Source organism: Cercospora kikuchii (genome assembly GCF_019650295.1).
Source record: "Cercospora kikuchii DNA, contig_00002, whole genome shotgun sequence".
NCBI lineage: Eukaryota > Fungi > Ascomycota > Dothideomycetes > Mycosphaerellales > Mycosphaerellaceae > Cercospora > Cercospora kikuchii.
In genome coordinates, this window is record NW_025408583.1 from 5,426,067 (window position 1) to 5,441,238 (window position 15,172).

General features: G+C 52.7%; 8 protein-coding genes across 8 annotated transcripts; 3 read left to right on the top strand and 5 right to left on the bottom strand.

Moving 5' to 3' along the window:
- Nucleotides 1-131: 131 nt before the first annotated feature.
- On the bottom strand, nucleotides 132-1,607 carry CKM354_000434900 (uncharacterized protein; the record flags this gene model as incomplete). The annotated part of the gene is made up of 1 exon (XM_044799584.1): nucleotides 132-1,607. One exon carries the CDS (start codon nucleotides 1,605-1,607, stop codon nucleotides 132-134), a length of 1,476 nt encoding a protein of 491 aa, XP_044655519.1.
- Nucleotides 1,608-2,129: 522 nt separating this feature from the next.
- Nucleotides 2,130-2,858, bottom strand: CKM354_000435000 (uncharacterized protein; the record flags this gene model as incomplete). Its single annotated transcript, XM_044799585.1, has 3 exons — nucleotides 2,130-2,381; nucleotides 2,464-2,727; nucleotides 2,781-2,858. The coding sequence occupies 3 exons, from the start codon at nucleotides 2,856-2,858 to the stop codon at nucleotides 2,130-2,132; spliced, it is 594 nt and encodes a 197-aa protein (XP_044655520.1).
- Nucleotides 2,859-3,250: 392 nt separating this feature from the next.
- On the bottom strand, nucleotides 3,251-4,222 carry CKM354_000435100 (uncharacterized protein; the record flags this gene model as incomplete). The annotated part of the gene is made up of 2 exons (XM_044799586.1): nucleotides 3,251-3,356; nucleotides 3,411-4,222. 2 exons carry the CDS (start codon nucleotides 4,220-4,222, stop codon nucleotides 3,251-3,253), a joined length of 918 nt encoding a protein of 305 aa, XP_044655521.1.
- Nucleotides 4,223-5,409: 1,187 nt separating this feature from the next.
- CKM354_000435200 (uncharacterized protein) lies at nucleotides 5,410-6,311 on the top strand (the record flags this gene model as incomplete). Its single annotated transcript, XM_044799587.1, has 3 exons — nucleotides 5,410-5,931; nucleotides 5,988-6,123; nucleotides 6,172-6,311. The coding sequence occupies 3 exons, from the start codon at nucleotides 5,410-5,412 to the stop codon at nucleotides 6,309-6,311; spliced, it is 798 nt and encodes a 265-aa protein (XP_044655522.1).
- A 423-nt stretch (nucleotides 6,312-6,734) lies between these two features.
- On the top strand, nucleotides 6,735-9,696 carry CKM354_000435300 (uncharacterized protein; the record flags this gene model as incomplete). Its single annotated transcript, XM_044799588.1, has 2 exons — nucleotides 6,735-6,737; nucleotides 6,799-9,696. 2 exons carry the CDS (start codon nucleotides 6,735-6,737, stop codon nucleotides 9,694-9,696), a joined length of 2,901 nt encoding a protein of 966 aa, XP_044655523.1.
- A 288-nt stretch (nucleotides 9,697-9,984) lies between these two features.
- Nucleotides 9,985-11,544, bottom strand: CKM354_000435400 (uncharacterized protein; the record flags this gene model as incomplete). The annotated part of the gene is made up of 1 exon (XM_044799589.1): nucleotides 9,985-11,544. One exon carries the CDS (start codon nucleotides 11,542-11,544, stop codon nucleotides 9,985-9,987), a length of 1,560 nt encoding a protein of 519 aa, XP_044655524.1.
- Nucleotides 11,545-12,781: 1,237 nt separating this feature from the next.
- Nucleotides 12,782-13,037, top strand: CKM354_000435500 (uncharacterized protein; the record flags this gene model as incomplete). The annotated part of the gene is made up of 2 exons (XM_044799590.1): nucleotides 12,782-12,972; nucleotides 13,019-13,037. 2 exons carry the CDS (start codon nucleotides 12,782-12,784, stop codon nucleotides 13,035-13,037), a joined length of 210 nt encoding a protein of 69 aa, XP_044655525.1.
- A 240-nt stretch (nucleotides 13,038-13,277) lies between these two features.
- Nucleotides 13,278-14,798, bottom strand: CKM354_000435600 (uncharacterized protein; the record flags this gene model as incomplete). Its single annotated transcript, XM_044799591.1, has 1 exon — nucleotides 13,278-14,798. The coding sequence occupies one exon, from the start codon at nucleotides 14,796-14,798 to the stop codon at nucleotides 13,278-13,280; it is 1,521 nt and encodes a 506-aa protein (XP_044655526.1).
- Nucleotides 14,799-15,172: the final 374 nt, after the last annotated feature.

Genomic DNA, 15,172 nt, shown 5'->3' on the forward strand with positions numbered 1-15,172 from the left:
GAAGGAGGATCAACAAGGTTTACACACAAGCTGTACAAGTGTATCGATATGAGCTAAAAGGCAACACTTGCTGCCTAGAGCCTGTTTCCTTATTTTCTGTACAACATATGCACAACTTCCTGTCCACCTGTTTACAGGAACTCCTTCAAAGCCTCCACAAAAGCCTCATGATTCTCCAAAAATGGCAAATGTCCCGCATTTGGAATCTGTACAAACTTGGTATTCGGAATCCCAAACTTCTGCATCGCCTCTGGGATTTTCCCATCATTCTCTCCTGCGATCAATAACCCCGGAACTTTGATTTCTTGTAATTTGGGTTTCAAATCAAAATCACTCAATGCCAAAGAATTCAATCTAAACCCTTCGAAATTCGCATTCGCTGCCATTGGTAAAACTTTCTTTGCATTTTCTGATTCGGCGTTTGAAGGCGTGAACCAGCGTGATACAGTAATTTTCGCGAGTTCGGACATGCCTTTTTCGCGGGCTAATTCGACGCGTTCGGACCAGGCTTGAGAGTTGGCTGGAGAGGAGGATACGTTGCAGTCGCAGGCGATGTATTTGGATAGCATGGTGGGGTGGCGGATTGCGAAGTTTATGGATGTTACGCCGCCCATGCTGACGCCGAGGACGGCGTGGACTTTGGGGATTTGGAGGCGTTGGAGGAGGTATTCGAGGTCGTCGGCGAGGATGTCGAAGGTTGTGTTGTTGGATTTGGGGTCTTGTTGGGTGTAGCCTCGGGGGTTGTAGCGGAGGACGCGGTAGGTTTTGTTGTCTTTGGAGGCGGCGCCTGTGATGAGGGATTTGGAGATGTCGTCCCAGATGTGGAGGTCTGTCATTATGGAGTTTACGCAGACGATTATGGGGTCGGAGGGGTTGCCTTCGAGTTGGAAGCGGAGTTCTGCACCGTCGGTGGTTACGACTGATGAGGGAGGTTCTTCTAGGGCGTCGAACGTTAGGTGGTGGTTCCAGAGGCGGAGTTCTCTCCAGTGGGTCTTTCCCACAACGCGGTTTCTCCAGTCTGTGTTGTTCGCCTCCTTGAAAACAGGACCTGTCAGGTCTGGAACCTGCTCGAAATCGTGCAAAGCGAGATGTTCCACTTGTCCCGCAGGCGGCATTCCTCTAATACCACCCACGACCAATTTGAATCGCCGCGTTCGGATCCATCCGGGGGCCTTCGAGATGATATCGATGTGTTCCTCTTCATACCATCTGCAGACATCATCCCAGTCAGATTCGCTCACAACCAACGAACCGGCCATCGTCGCGGGAGCAGGGCCTTTGGAAGAATTTCCGCGAACAGACACCAGACTGTAGATCTTGCGATCCAGAGATTCGAATGTGCTCATCACAGCCTTTTCGCGTTTCGACCGCTCTTCTCGTAGCCGTGTGTAGATACGCTCATCGAGCCATTTCAAATCCGAAACATCGTATACGGCCGACCATTGTGGATTCTGGCCATCGGCAGCAGAATAGCGATCTCCTGTCTCGATGAAAGGCAATCGGAGGCGTAGAGGGCCATGTTCTGTGTTATACCATTCGTGGAAAGCCTTTTCGTCTGTGTCCTTTCCCGGTTGGATTGCGACTGCGAGATATCCTGGACCTTCCATGACGGCTTTTGATATCTTTGGTAGAGGAAGTAGATTGTGCGAGAGAACAGTTTCAACTTACTTGGCTCGCAGATCCCTCGTCTTCTTCAAGAAGCTGTGGACGGAGCTCTTCGGGACCTTGCATCGGCAGCAAGCTGCGGCTAAGAGTATTCCCAAGACTACTGTGGCCTCTTCCTCGGTCGGGACTCTGCCGATGTTTTCCATGATCATGACCCCCAATTCTCTTGATCACTCTTGTCGAGTCTCAGCATCAGTCAGAACGGCGAGGCGAGACGTTCATAAGTTGTTTGAGAGGAAGAATGAGTGCGCGTTGGTTCCGTGTGTCCGTCGCTTTGTTAGCCAAACTCACGCAGGTGCCACTGGCAGTGCTTCACTGCCTAAGGCAACAACACAACACGAAACATTCTTGACTTCTTGAGGGAAAGTGCAAAACAATCTCCTGTTCAACGTACCACAAGAGGCAACATGATCATGATTGACATGGCCTAATAGAAAACATCTCTCATGACGTCGGATAGCGGTTCAGTTCAAATCCTCCTCAGTCTTGCCACCCCAAGCCACTAGAACCCCATCTCGAATCCAATCCTCGACATCCCATTCTTTCGGCGCAGAAACCATAGCTCGTACCTCCTCAACATCCGTCTTACCAGAAGCACAAGTGAACAGCACGTCTTGCGCTAAATGCATCAAAACTCGGACTGAGATTGCTTCGTTGCTTTCTTCTTCTTCTTCTTCTTCTATGTTAGGTCGAGATACGAGTTGAACGGAATTGTCCTGTGCGAGAGTGGAGTTTTGGTTAGTACGACTGGAATGGAATGATCAATTCTATTTGAGAGTCTGTATTATAGATACATACTTCCAACGTTCGTTCATCAACTATAACAAACTCTTCCCAATTAAATTCTGAACCTGTAACTTGTACCATTTGTCGCAGGAGGAGGTAGCATTGTTGTGCGGATTTTCCTTTGAAAGGTGATGAGGGATTGGAAGCTTTTTGTACTGGTGGAACTGATGGCGAGGATAAATAGTTGTCGACTTGGTCAAAGAATGTCATTGCAATTGTTGGCTCTGAGCTCGGGTCGTTGTTATGTTTGTTGAGGTCGAGGAAGTGGTTCATAAGCTGTTGCACTGTGAGGGTTGGTATTGCGTTTGTGACTTGTATAGTGTACCTACGTCGACGGATAGGTCTGTGGCACAGCATACTGCGAAGGGGAACTGGTAGGATGGCGGGTCTTCGTCTTCGGTGGACATTGTTAAGACTGTCAGTTGATGACAGTCATTTGTGGTCAATGTGGTCGCAGAATTGAGGCACAGGAAAGCTTATTTCACTTGTCTAGGCAGAAGGATCTCTTCTGAGCTCATCAGCCTGCTCCCATTGATCCAGTGCCAAGACGCAAGACGACTGAATGCATTCAATGCTGGAACTGGTCGCAGTGGCAGTTGAAGATTTGTGACCACGCCGATATGATCCATTACTTTTCCCATATGCGACTATGCAGTACAGGCGCCTTCAGATCTCAAGATCTGCCAAATATGACTCAAAATTGACAGACCAGATGCTGCGCCACTAAAGATCCCCCGCAACCCAATGCAGATGAGATGAGCAGCCATATCGTGTCGTCAGTTGTCTCGGGCGTGCGAATTTAGCACTGGAGGTTGAACTTGGTCTTGCGGTCGGCGGTCATGGCGCCCCATTTGGTCTCGTCCTTGGCAACGCCGTTGTCACCAATGGACTCTGGCTTCCATGGCCTGAGAAATTGTCAGTGTCTTGCGCGAAGTGTACTTTGCATGAATTCAACTTACTCGTCGAAGGCCTCGAAGAAGAAGGCGTTGATGCCCCAGTCCAGAGCACCGCAGAAAGCATGCTGGTAGAAAGCCTCTGCGTTCTTGGTACCGGCCTCGGCAGCTTCGTAGTCGCTGCCACCATCCGTTGGCCAGCCAGTCTCACCATTCCAGAACTCAATAGCATCGAGCGAGCCCGAAACTTCCTGAATGTGTCCCAGAGCCTGCTGGATATCATCCAGATACACCTCCTTGGCCTTGTCGCCAGCAGCAGCACCTTGCCAGTACGAGAAACCGTTTGCCATAATGAGATCGACACCTCCCTTGATCACAGCATCACCAGTTCCATCTGCCCATTTGTTCCACGAATCCGCTGTTCCAACCTTCACATCTCCACCCAGTGCCTCCTTGACATCCAAAATCTTCTCCAACAGCTCTTCTCCGGTAAAGTTTCCCCTATAAAGCGTCTCAGATCCCACAGTCACAGCATAGACCTGCTCCTTGAACTTCGTCGCATGATCCACCAAAGCTCCCTTATCCTTATTGAAGCTGTCTTCCACATCAGGCCAGACGCCCAAGACCACTTTGAAGCCTTTGGCTTTTGCTGCTGGCAGAATTTCTTGTGCGCAGTTGCAGTCGGAGGCGGAGTAGCCGCGGACGAGAGTCGAGCCGGAAGCGGCTTTGATCGCGTCGAAGTCTTGCTCGTAGTCGGTTTGGAATTTGCAGGTTCCGTCGGGGTTTTTGGTGCCGAGGGCGAAGCCGTGCATGCCCTTTTCGACGGCAAGGACGGCGGGCACTGCGGCCAGCGCGAGTGCGGCGAGGGTGGTCCTCATGTTGGTAATATAGTGTTTCGTGGGTTAAAGGAAAGTGTTTTGCGCTTCGGGCGCTCGCTGTCACTTCTGTTGTCCGGTCGTTCGCCGGGGTCGTGTGATTTTTCTCAAAAGAATGGATTTGCACAAACTGTGCTATGCGAAAGATCAAGAGAGTGTGGTAAACAGGACGAAGAAGTGAGTGGACGTTGGAGGTATGAGGTGTGCCGCGCGGTGTGGAACGCGCTTTCAACCCCCTTTCATGTGTGGCCACTCATCAGCCACGTTCTGGAAGCCACATCCTGGCAATGCGAGATAGCGATTTACCTCATGACTCTGCTTCGTCTTCTCACTTCCATCTCTCACTGTATGACTTGCATGGCATTATCAGCACGTGTCTGGAGACTGCAGCATAGCATGATGGCCTCTGCAGTACCACTGCTGCGACTGAGTAAGCTGACGCCGCGGCGAAGAGTTGCGCGACAGTCCCGAGCTGGCCATAGCATGAAACCATGGTCTGTGCTGGCGACGAAGCGTAGGGATGGACTACGAACGATCAGAGCCGACTCTTTGCGCACAGAACAAATGACTTGAAAGAAGACAGCGAGCTACTCTGCATATGCGCAATACGCAAGAGCGACACGCGCGTGCTCTGGCCTGGCTGGAAGTTGGGAGCTCAGCTGAACCTATGAGTATGAAAAATGGTTCCGTTCTCCACGAGAGCCAGACTTGCTAATGGGAACCGGCTCACCGAATACAATAGCTCTACCAACGAGCCGGCCGGCATAGACCAGGGCCGAGGCAAATGTCGAAGACGCCGCTCAGTTCGTACTTCACTTTTGCGATGCTGGTCGAGGCAGGCGGGACTCTGATGCTCGCTGACACGCAAAATGTACTTTCCAGTGAAGGCCGCAATTGCTTGCAGAGACTATGAGAAGGTGCTGCGATCAGCTCACCCTAAAGGCGACCTCCAGAGCACTTTTCATGTGGTGTAAAATGCCGGATCTTCCGCTTTCGATCCTTCGCGAAACGGCACTACCGTCGAGAATGCATAGAAGGTACTCGCAAGTGCGTTGTTCTTGTTAACCTCGTCATCGAGACGTGCAGCCGCGTTTGTAGTGGGTTGCTGCGTGTTGCATGAGCCAAGCTTCTACCTCAGTCGACTGACTTCGCACGCAACAGCAGCTCACCACCACAACAATATCGCAGTCATGGAGGGCGACCTCTCACCAACAGAGGAGCGCCTGCTCCAAACCATCAAGAAACTCAGAGCGCAGAACGATGAGCTCGTAGCCGAGAATGATGCTCTGCACCTGCGTTGTGAGAGGCAGGAGGCGACGATCAAAGACCTCACTGACGCATCTTTCACTCAGCAATCTGGCCGAGACTCATCGCACGACTCTTACGCTGTCGTTGCGAGACCAGACTCTGTCGAGCCGCACTCCGACCACGAGCCAGTCGCGCCAGCAACACCAGACGCGCCACCCTTCAAGGTGATGGCTGAAGTTCTGGTACGACACGACCACCGCCTGACCGATCTCGAAGGACGCCTCAAGGCCCAAGAAGTGGAGACTGAGCAAGCAGAAGTCCGCTTCGCTGCCTCCTGCACTGCGCAAGACTTGCAGCGTCGCGTGCTGTCGCTTGAGGCTCGGCCAAAATCAGTTGCCAGTGACGGCTCCGGAAACAACAGCACTGATCCTGGCAAGGAGCACAAGAGAATCATGAGAGCACTGGTACGTTCTACATCGAGGACAGAAAATGCCCGTTCGAAGCTGACCCGATGCATTAGGATCAATTCCGCGAGTTCCAGAACAAGATCGAGAGGCGAGAGAAAGACTTCCGCGAGATTGATATGACGGAAACTCGGGAGAGGCTCTACGAACTGTACGACATGCTCAATCGCAGCAAGGGTGACGACCAACAAGGTATGCTTGACCGTGATTGCCAACAGGCCGAGCCTAACATCGTTACAGTGCGCCGCGCTGGCCCCTTCGAAGGCACGTCTGACGACTTCTCGATCCTGCGCGTCCGCATAGTTCGCCGTCTTGCAAGTATGGACGCATGTGATCAAGAATGGGAGAGATGCGTGTACCCCCGGGAGAGAGTAATGTGATTGTGCGACATCGCAGAACGCAATTCATTTGCAGCCAAATCTCATTTGGCACCAGCAAGATGCTCAGCCACGCACTGGCGGCAGCGCTCAAGGAGGCACATAGAGGCCGAGTTGCCTTGTTCAGTAAGTAAACACAGATAAGTGCTCAGAGTTTTGCGTGGTTCCCCTGATTTGTCTTCTGTCGTTCTTGCCTTCCTGCACGTGAAAATGAACGCAAGGTGAAGGGTGAACGGTAGGCAACGCGCACATCGTGTCACAAGCAAATAAAGTCGCACAGCTCTTGCAGCCTTTCTTGCCCCGAGCACTTTCAAAACAACACACCAACATCAACTCGACTGTGTACACAACAATCATCCTCTGTACACTCGCACACTGTCAATACAACCTCTTCCACACTCGCGCGCACAGCGCAGCCCCTGCACAATGGTAAGATTATCGAGACGTCAACTCGAGTGCACCGACCAATGTCGCTGACAAGACTCGACAGGATCTTCCGTGCCCGCCAGAGCACCCCCAGCGGTTCTGGTACGGCATCGACCCCGTGTGCACGATTCCCAAATGCCCTCGCTATGGCTTGCTGCCGATAAAAACAGGCAAGACAGCGGAGACGGCGCCGGAGAGTGAAGAAGTCCAGACAGCAAGCAAGCAGCAGAAGCAAGCCAAAGACTTGTGTCACGATGCTACACAGATGGCCGCCAAATACCCCGCCGAACCGGGAAATTTGCCAGAGCGCCTGCGTGCATTGAATGAGGAGGTTAAGAAGATTACTGGCTCCCAAGGCGGCGCCTATCTCACCGGCATGCCACAGATCCAGCCGAACTCACAATGGCCAGGCTTCGCACGCGGACGTGACGATTGGTACGGTGGCCGTGACCTCGAGCACGACAGACCAGCGGGATGGCAGCCGAATGCCTTTGCCGATATCGAGTTGCCTTCGCCGCAGTCGAACCCCATGCCTTACAACAAGAACCAAATGCTTCCAGACTTTGCTGGCCCCTTCGTTCTCGAGCAGTCTACCATGGGCAACTCCCAGGCTAACGGCTTCACCGACTTCGCTCCAGGAAAGAATCTGCCAACATCACGCGAGCTGCCACTCGCTTCAGGCAAGGATGCTTTCAACACCGGTGAAGATGATGGCTGGAGCTCTGAGACCTCCAGCAACGGGTCTGAGGTCAACTTCACTCCTGAACACACACCTGAGCAAGAAGAGGTTCATGCCATCAGCGCCCCGGCTGAGGGTTCGAAAGTCCAAGTTCAGCCCAACTCCGCTTACCACAATTTGAGCGACGCCCCGCGCAAGCCTGTCTATCAGTTCGTGCCATTTCGCAACGTTCCTCGGATCATCAATGAGGGGACCAGCGAAGACATTCAGCGCTGGCTCGAAGTTTCGAACCTCCTAGGCTATTCAGGCCCCGCTCGCCCAGAGTCTTCCGCCACTCAGGACAAGTATCGTTGTGTACCTAGACCGGTGCGCAATGATGACAACACCAATAGCAGCGGCAGCCGCCTGGTGAGGCGTGATGCCATGACTTTTGCGACTGGAGATCTAAGGAAGAAGATTGAGAAGGTAGCGAGATATGTTGCTCGCTCGGGACCAAAGTTTGAGGAAGTGGTGCGCAGCAAGAACCAAGGCACAGACATCGTTTCCTTTCTCGAATCAACCAACACATATCACACGTACTACAAGTGGCGCGTCGAGCAGTGCAAGGCTGGCAACACCTACGATTTCGAGAGCGAAGAGACCGCTGCAGAAACTGATTCTTGGAGCGAGCACATCAACAGTGATGGACGCCAACACTGGTACAACAAGGTGTCACACGAGTTCGTATGGAATAAGCCTTTGGCCTTGGTCGCTCAGTTCCAGCCTCGAAAGGAGATCGGACCGGGTATTGAGAAGCGAGAGCTCGACTTCTTGGGAGACTGCGTCAAGTTCCTCCCATTTTCTGTTCGCTCCAAAGCCATTGCCGTCGTGGACAAGTTGCAGAACATCGCCTATGGCGCTTCGTCTGACGAGCTCCCGGCCGAAAAGGAAAATGATGCCACCAAGAAATTGCAGAAGGTCGAGGCCGCTTTGAAGCTGCTTGAGAGCAAGCACGCAGACACCGAGTCAGCACTTCTCAAGCGTATCGAAGAGCTGGAGAACAAGCAGACCCCTCAGATGCCGGAAGCCACTGCTGCTAAGCTAAACACGCTGTACGATAAGCTTGGCCACGTTGTAGACCAGGGAGTGCAGCAAATGGAGTCTGGTCGGAAATCCGACAGAGATCAGGAGGTGGTAATGTTCAAGGTTCAGCAACGCATTGAGGAACTGGAGAGCAAGCAGGCCTCTCAAAGTGGTGCATCTGCTGCTCAGTTGCACGAAGTCGACGCGAAGCACGTGGAGATGGTGTCAGGGCTCCAGAAGCGTATCGAAGAACTGGAGAACAAGCAGGACTCCCGATCGTCTGAACTTGCTTCTACTCAGCACCTCGTCTGTGATGAGATCAAACAGATCGTCGATAAGCGAGTCAATCAACTCCGCGTGGAGCGGAAGGTCATTGATGACGAGCACAAGGACGTCGCGTCTACACTTCTGAGACTTATTGAAGTGGTAGGAGAGCCGAATTCGGAGTTCCCTAAGCCGGTCATTTCTCAGCTACATGAGATCTTCGACAAGTTCAGCCATATCAACGAGCGCTTGAATCAGTTCGACCTCGGTTTGGAGGCTGTTGGAAATAAGGACAAGGAGACCGGATCTACGCTGCTGAAGCTCGTAGATAAGCTTGATCTTCAGGACAAACAGATTGGTATGCTACTCGACGGCTCGTCTTCTGAGTTGCAAAATGCCGTTGCGGCGCAGGCTGTCCTTCACGGTCAGATCGCGCAACTTCAAGATGACCACAAGAAGCAGGTCAGTGCAACCACAAAAGTCAACGAGGAGAGCGTTCGAAACTTCGAGCCTTTGATGGACATCAGCAGACAAGCTCAGAAGGCTCACGAAGAAGCTGGCAAGGCACTCAATGAGGCGGCCAAGGCCCGCGAGAAGGCTAGAAAGGCGCTCGAGGAAGCTGACAGAGCCCGCGCGGATGCTACAGAGGCTCGACAGAAGCGGGAGCAGTTGGCCTCTTCGAATGAAAAGTTTCGCGAACAGCGCGCGAAGGACTTGGAAAAGCTCTTGCATCCGGGGAAGGCCTTTCGTGAATTCGAGGGGTCAGAGCGCAACGCCAGCAGGCTTCCTGACGCCAAATCGGTTCCAAAGACAGTCACCGCAGCCAACATTTCCACTACTGCCGCAAATGCCGATGGCAATCCAGGACTGCGCCGCGCTGCTTCGACTCGCCAACCTCTAGGTAATGAGGACCCAATGAGGGCGCAGAGCTTTGCGGACTACTTGATGAGACGCTGAGCTGCATAGCTTGGCAGGTCTTCGCTACGAAGCTCAGCTGGCAGTAACGTACTGCTCAGTATTCTTGCGGTATACCATCATTGCGATCATTTCGGAGGATGCAAGGTGTGCAGTATGCACTGCTGCAGCTGATCACAGCAACGCAAACTTCCACAGACTGCCGTTGAGTACGTAACCGAAAATTCAAGCGCGTTCTAAACGATCGTCTGTACATTTCATGTCATGCGTGGTATCATGGTCACATCAGATTTCATCTCCATCTCTTGTCCCATCCCTCCACCAAAAGATCTACTTCCACCCAATCCCCCTCTGCTGCTTCAACAACTTACTATTCATCGTCACAATGGCTCGAATCAAATCCCAATCCCCATCCTTCCCCACCCAATCACAAACCACAATCCCCACACCGCCATCACCTTGTACTTTCTCTCCCGCTCCGTCCGCTCCCTTATCCCCAATATCATGCCTCTCCACCAGGAAATTTGTCACAGCAGGATTCAATTTCGCCGCTATCTTATCCGGCCAACACCCGACTTTCCAAAAATTACTCGCACTCAAGAAATTCACATAAAGCGGTCCCGCTGGTACAGGATTCGTGCTGTCCGTCGTGACACCCGGTACAGGACAAACGACTTCCGCCGCACGTTCGAAATGTTCGCAACATAAACCGATTTTCTTATCGATGTTTTCCGTTTCGAGCACTTCGCAGAAATCTTGCACGCGGACGTCTCCGTACGTGCAATCTGGGGTATTATAAGCCCAATTTTCGGCGTTTAAGCCCCAACCTCTGCCTTGCCATTCGGATTTCACGCGATCGGAGAGGGCGAAGCGGCGCATGATGATGATTTTTCCGCGGACTTCGCCGAGTTTGGGGACTTTGGGGTTGGTGTACCATTTATTTTGCGCTTCGGTGTTGGCGGAGCCAGTATAATGATCTCGTAAAATTTGCGAAAGTTGTTGATCGGTTGCTTCACCGGAGCCTTCGCGTTTGAGAGAGAAGATTACGGTTTCGGAGGGGTTTTCTTTGAGGAATTCGCGGACGGTGTTGAGGAGGTCGCGGAATTTTTTGGGGCCGGTGAGGGAGATGGGGAAGACGCCGTGGACGAGATTGAGTTCGTCGTTTTTGCTGTCGTCGACGTTTTGTGGTTGCACGCGAATGTCGAAGAAGCGGATGCCGTTGTCGAGTTGTTCGCGTGGGGAGACGGCTTGGCAGCGGACGGAGGGGAGGGCTTTGTAGTGGGTAGGGGAGTTGTGGGTTCCCGGGATGGAGAGGGCGGCGAGGGAGGTGTCGTCGTGGAATTCTTTCATCCAGGATTTGGGGTTGTAGTCTTCGACGATGGCGACGAAGGCGGATTGTTGGAGGTATAAGGCGCGGTAGTCGTGTTTGGGGTCGGGTGTCAAAGGGGTGAGTTTTTCGGTGAGGGTTGTTCTTGTGGGGACTTCGACGCGCCACCTGCCGCCCATTTCGCCTTCGAGTGTCAGACGGACGATGTCGTTGGCATCCCGCTCGGCGACTTTGATATCGGTCTTGGTGGTGCTGAATGGCTCCAAACGAACATCCACGTCGTTATGGGCAAAGCTTTCGGCCTTTTCTGGCAGCTCTGCTCTTGTAGGCGGATGACTTTCTCCACCGCCGGTGACATTGCTCATCAAACTTGTGAGGTTCTTCGTCAAGGCTCCCAGGCCAGCACTGGACTTGCGGCGGAAATTGTCGACGGGTCTGGCATTTTCTACAGAGGCCCGCCGATCGACGGAGGCACGACGTGAGCCGGGGTTGTCATATCGCTCGACCAGCTTGATGGTGAGCGGCTGGGCGGTCAGGTTGCGGACGGTGATGGGGCCTGACATGGCTGTGCGTGAGATGGAGCTCCAAAACAGCTTTTCTCGGGGAAGGGAAGTGGTGTATACATACTTTTACCTCTGGCCGCAAAGCCATAGCTCGCTGTCAATGGCTGCAGTTCGCAAAGTGGAGCAGGCGAGCTCTGCCCATGCCATCATTGGTCTTGGCAGCACACTTCTCGCAGCACGTTCGGCATCCAATGAACTCTATTTGCCTCTCCTCTGCACCCCACCACCACCTCTCCCGCCGCAACGAAAACCGCAGAGAAGCAATGAGGCCTCACATGACGCCGAGCAATGATTTACCGCCGAGCGCGATCCACTGATGCGCAGCGAGATCACACATGAAGGCCAAGCACACTTGTCCTCGCAACCAAGCTGCTCCTACAGGTGGAGTACAGCTCGCAGCAAGCTGAGGACACAATATGGGCGCTTAGCTCGTCCCAAGGCGTTTGTACCAGGGCAGCTATTGCTATGAGGCATTTTCATTCACCTCCAACTGTTGGCGCGAATTGCTATGGCGGCACGACGAGCGGACATGCAGCAGTGACATCTCGCCAAGCAAATCCACCGCACTCTGGCTTAGCATCGACCACAAGACGAGGGACAAGCCTGTCTGTTGCAAGCTAAGTCTGGCTAATCTCACACTTTCGCAGTCGAGCTTGCGGGGACGAGCACAGCCTCAAGCTTGGCCGAGAAGAACAAAATCGCTCATCGTGCACCGAAGCAGGTGATCCCTTGTTACCACCTCGCTCATTTCCGCTCACAGTCCGGATTGGGGACACTCTGGAGTCATGCATTGGGCACAGGCCGCGCAGGTTCTCCAAGTGCAGTTCTAGCCGCGATTGCACAGCCAGCTTTGCTGTTCACGAGGACGTAGCCAAGCCATGCGCTCTGATTGTGCAAGCGAACAATTCATTGCAAGAGAACAATGGAAAATGTGCGCAGGTGAACTACCCAGAAATTTCCCTTTGTTCGACCAACTACATCTGGGCCCAAACTACAATACTAAGATATCACGCCCACAATCTCCACCGCCCTTAGACATGTGCTCGGCGGCCGCGAACAGCAACACAATTCCTACCGCCGAACCATTGTTCTCAGAACCAGCAATGCCCCCATATAAATCCCGACCGCATCCCTCCAAATCTCATCCCCTCACTCACCACCAGTCACTCACTCCGACAACTAGCTAGCCAGTCACCAACACCAACAAACCAACCCAACCAACCCACCAACCAACAAGATGTTCGCCACCACCGAAATGTTCGCTGAGAAGAAGGGCAAGTCTGGCCCATACTACACCGACTGCGTCCTCCAGGGCAAGAAGGGTCCTTACTACACCGATTGCGTTCTGCAGGGCAAGAAGGGTCCTTATTACACCGATTGCGTTCTTCAGGGCAAGAAGGGCCCTTACTACACCGATTGCGCTTTGATGTAAGCGGTGATGGAGGAAGCAAGCGTCAAGCAACAACTTGGACAGTCAGCAAGCGGTACTTTGACTCACTTCATCAAGCAACTTCGACGGGGGGCATTGCATTTTTTGTCGGAAGCGTTGCGAATCTCTGCGCTGCTAAGTTGCGACTCTATTGAGGAGTTCTAAGCAGCGGGGTGTTTCTACTACTTTTTTCAGATCTGAAGCATGTAATTCTATCAATCGCAACGCAAAGGGTTTTTGTGTCAACCAATTTCGATGTTCGAATACTCTAAATCTCTCTGTCCTTCTCGTCTGCGACCTTGCTCTACCAGGACTCATCGGCTGCCTTCTTTGCTTTGGACTTTCCTTTTCCTTTCTTCATGACTTTCCCTGTGAATCGACTGGTTTGATGAATCTCTGCCCATCCTTCTGGAGCTTTTGTCCAGTCGTCTCTCGTCATAGAAGAAAACGTCGATGCAGGAAGGTCAGCCATGTCGAGCCTGCTCTGCGTCTCTTTCGCAACTCTTCCCTCCCACTCTTCATTACAGGTTTCGTGTTCGGTGCAATACTTCCAGATTCTCCCCAAGAGCGTTACGTCTTGCGCGCAGTATTTCTGAGCGAGGGAGTTGAGTGGTCGCTCGTTACACTGCGCATATCCCTCCTTCTTTCGCACATAATCTACTCGCACTTTGAAATCATTCCATGCGTCTTCCATGTCTGGTTCTTCGTTGAGTACCAGAGCGTTCATGATTTGCTCGTGCATGTAGTACTCTGTTGTTTTGCCTCCGATGACCAAAGCTGCCATGCCCCAGTTGTTGATGGAGTGGAAATTTTCTTTGTCAGAGTCGGATAACTTGGCGCAGTGTTGTGTCACCACGCTGAGAGCGAACAGTTTTGACCTTTGCCGCATCTCTGTTCGAGTTGCGGAGTACATGAGTTGAACGTCGGCGACTCCACGCATATGGATACCGTAGAGATGGGAGAGGGCCTCGTTGTCGGTTTGGCAATCGAAGAGGAGTTTTTTGATCTCTGGAGCTTCGAGGAGGGAGGTGAGAGTTGTGGTTTGCGAGACTCTGCCAGGTGTGTTGAAGGCTGAGCTCTTCAGGGTGAAAATGTCGACCAGGAAGCAGGTCTTCTGGGGAGCGAGAAAGATCTGGAGGATTGAAATATCGCCTTCTCGGCCCAGGCTTACGCCTTCCAGATCGATGGCGAGGGTCGACTCGTTGGCTGAGGAATGCGACGTTTCGGAGAGACAAGAGGTGATCGTATCGATCATTTCGGCCACACTCTCGACAGCATCGATTATAATCATATCTGTCTCTGGAAGAGGCTCGTTTGGTCGAGCGCTGTACGGGATAGCACCCTCAACATCGGCTTGCAGTGGCCTCTTCTGCTCCTTCAACGCTGTCAAAAGTGCCCCAAATTCTGCCGTCAGAGCATCGAAGCCGGCATCGGTGTAGAGAGTCGGGCGCATAACTCTGTGCGAGGCTTCTGTTATCTTAGAGAGGTTGTTGACGACCCCTTCGACCTTGTTCTTGAGAGACTGGACCTCGGCCTCCTCATTGTTGCCTCCTTTGATGTAGGCTGCGCATAGTCCGACCCGACGCTCACCGGTGGCGGCGAGAGATGCACATGAGACAGCCATCTCGCCAAGAGAGGCCTCTGTTGGGAATGCCCAGGCTCCAGAAGGGGTCGCGGGCTCTTCGGACCAGGTCAGAGTGGCCTCATGTTGTTGACGGCGGTCCAGCTCCTCTCTCAACGCCTCTTTCGATAGGGTCGCTGCGATCTCGGCTTCGTTTCGTGTCTCCTTGTCGCGGCTCGAGTCCAGGAGAGGGAGAAAGCTCATGTTGGCAGACATTTTGATGTAAGGAAGGCTTGAAGTAGGGGTGAGAGGTTGATCGAAGGTCGTCCGTTATGTGTGGTCGAAGTGTGAGTTGCGTATAGAAGTTCAGGATTCTTGGTGGCTTATATGCTGCTGGCAATGGTGGTTGCCTGTAATGAGTGAAGTCGAAGGATGTGAATATAGTCTGAAAGAGGTGAATCTAAGGTGAATGTGGCGTGCTTCACGTGTCTCCTGAAAACGAAGCGGATCTGTCGGCTTCTGAAAGGCGATCTTGTGAGCTTTGAGAGCTGCATTTGGTCGGGGAGTGCTGTAGTATTTATCGTTGAAAAAGGTTTCAGCGATTGAGGACAGGCTTTTGAGGCCGTCGAATGGAAAGG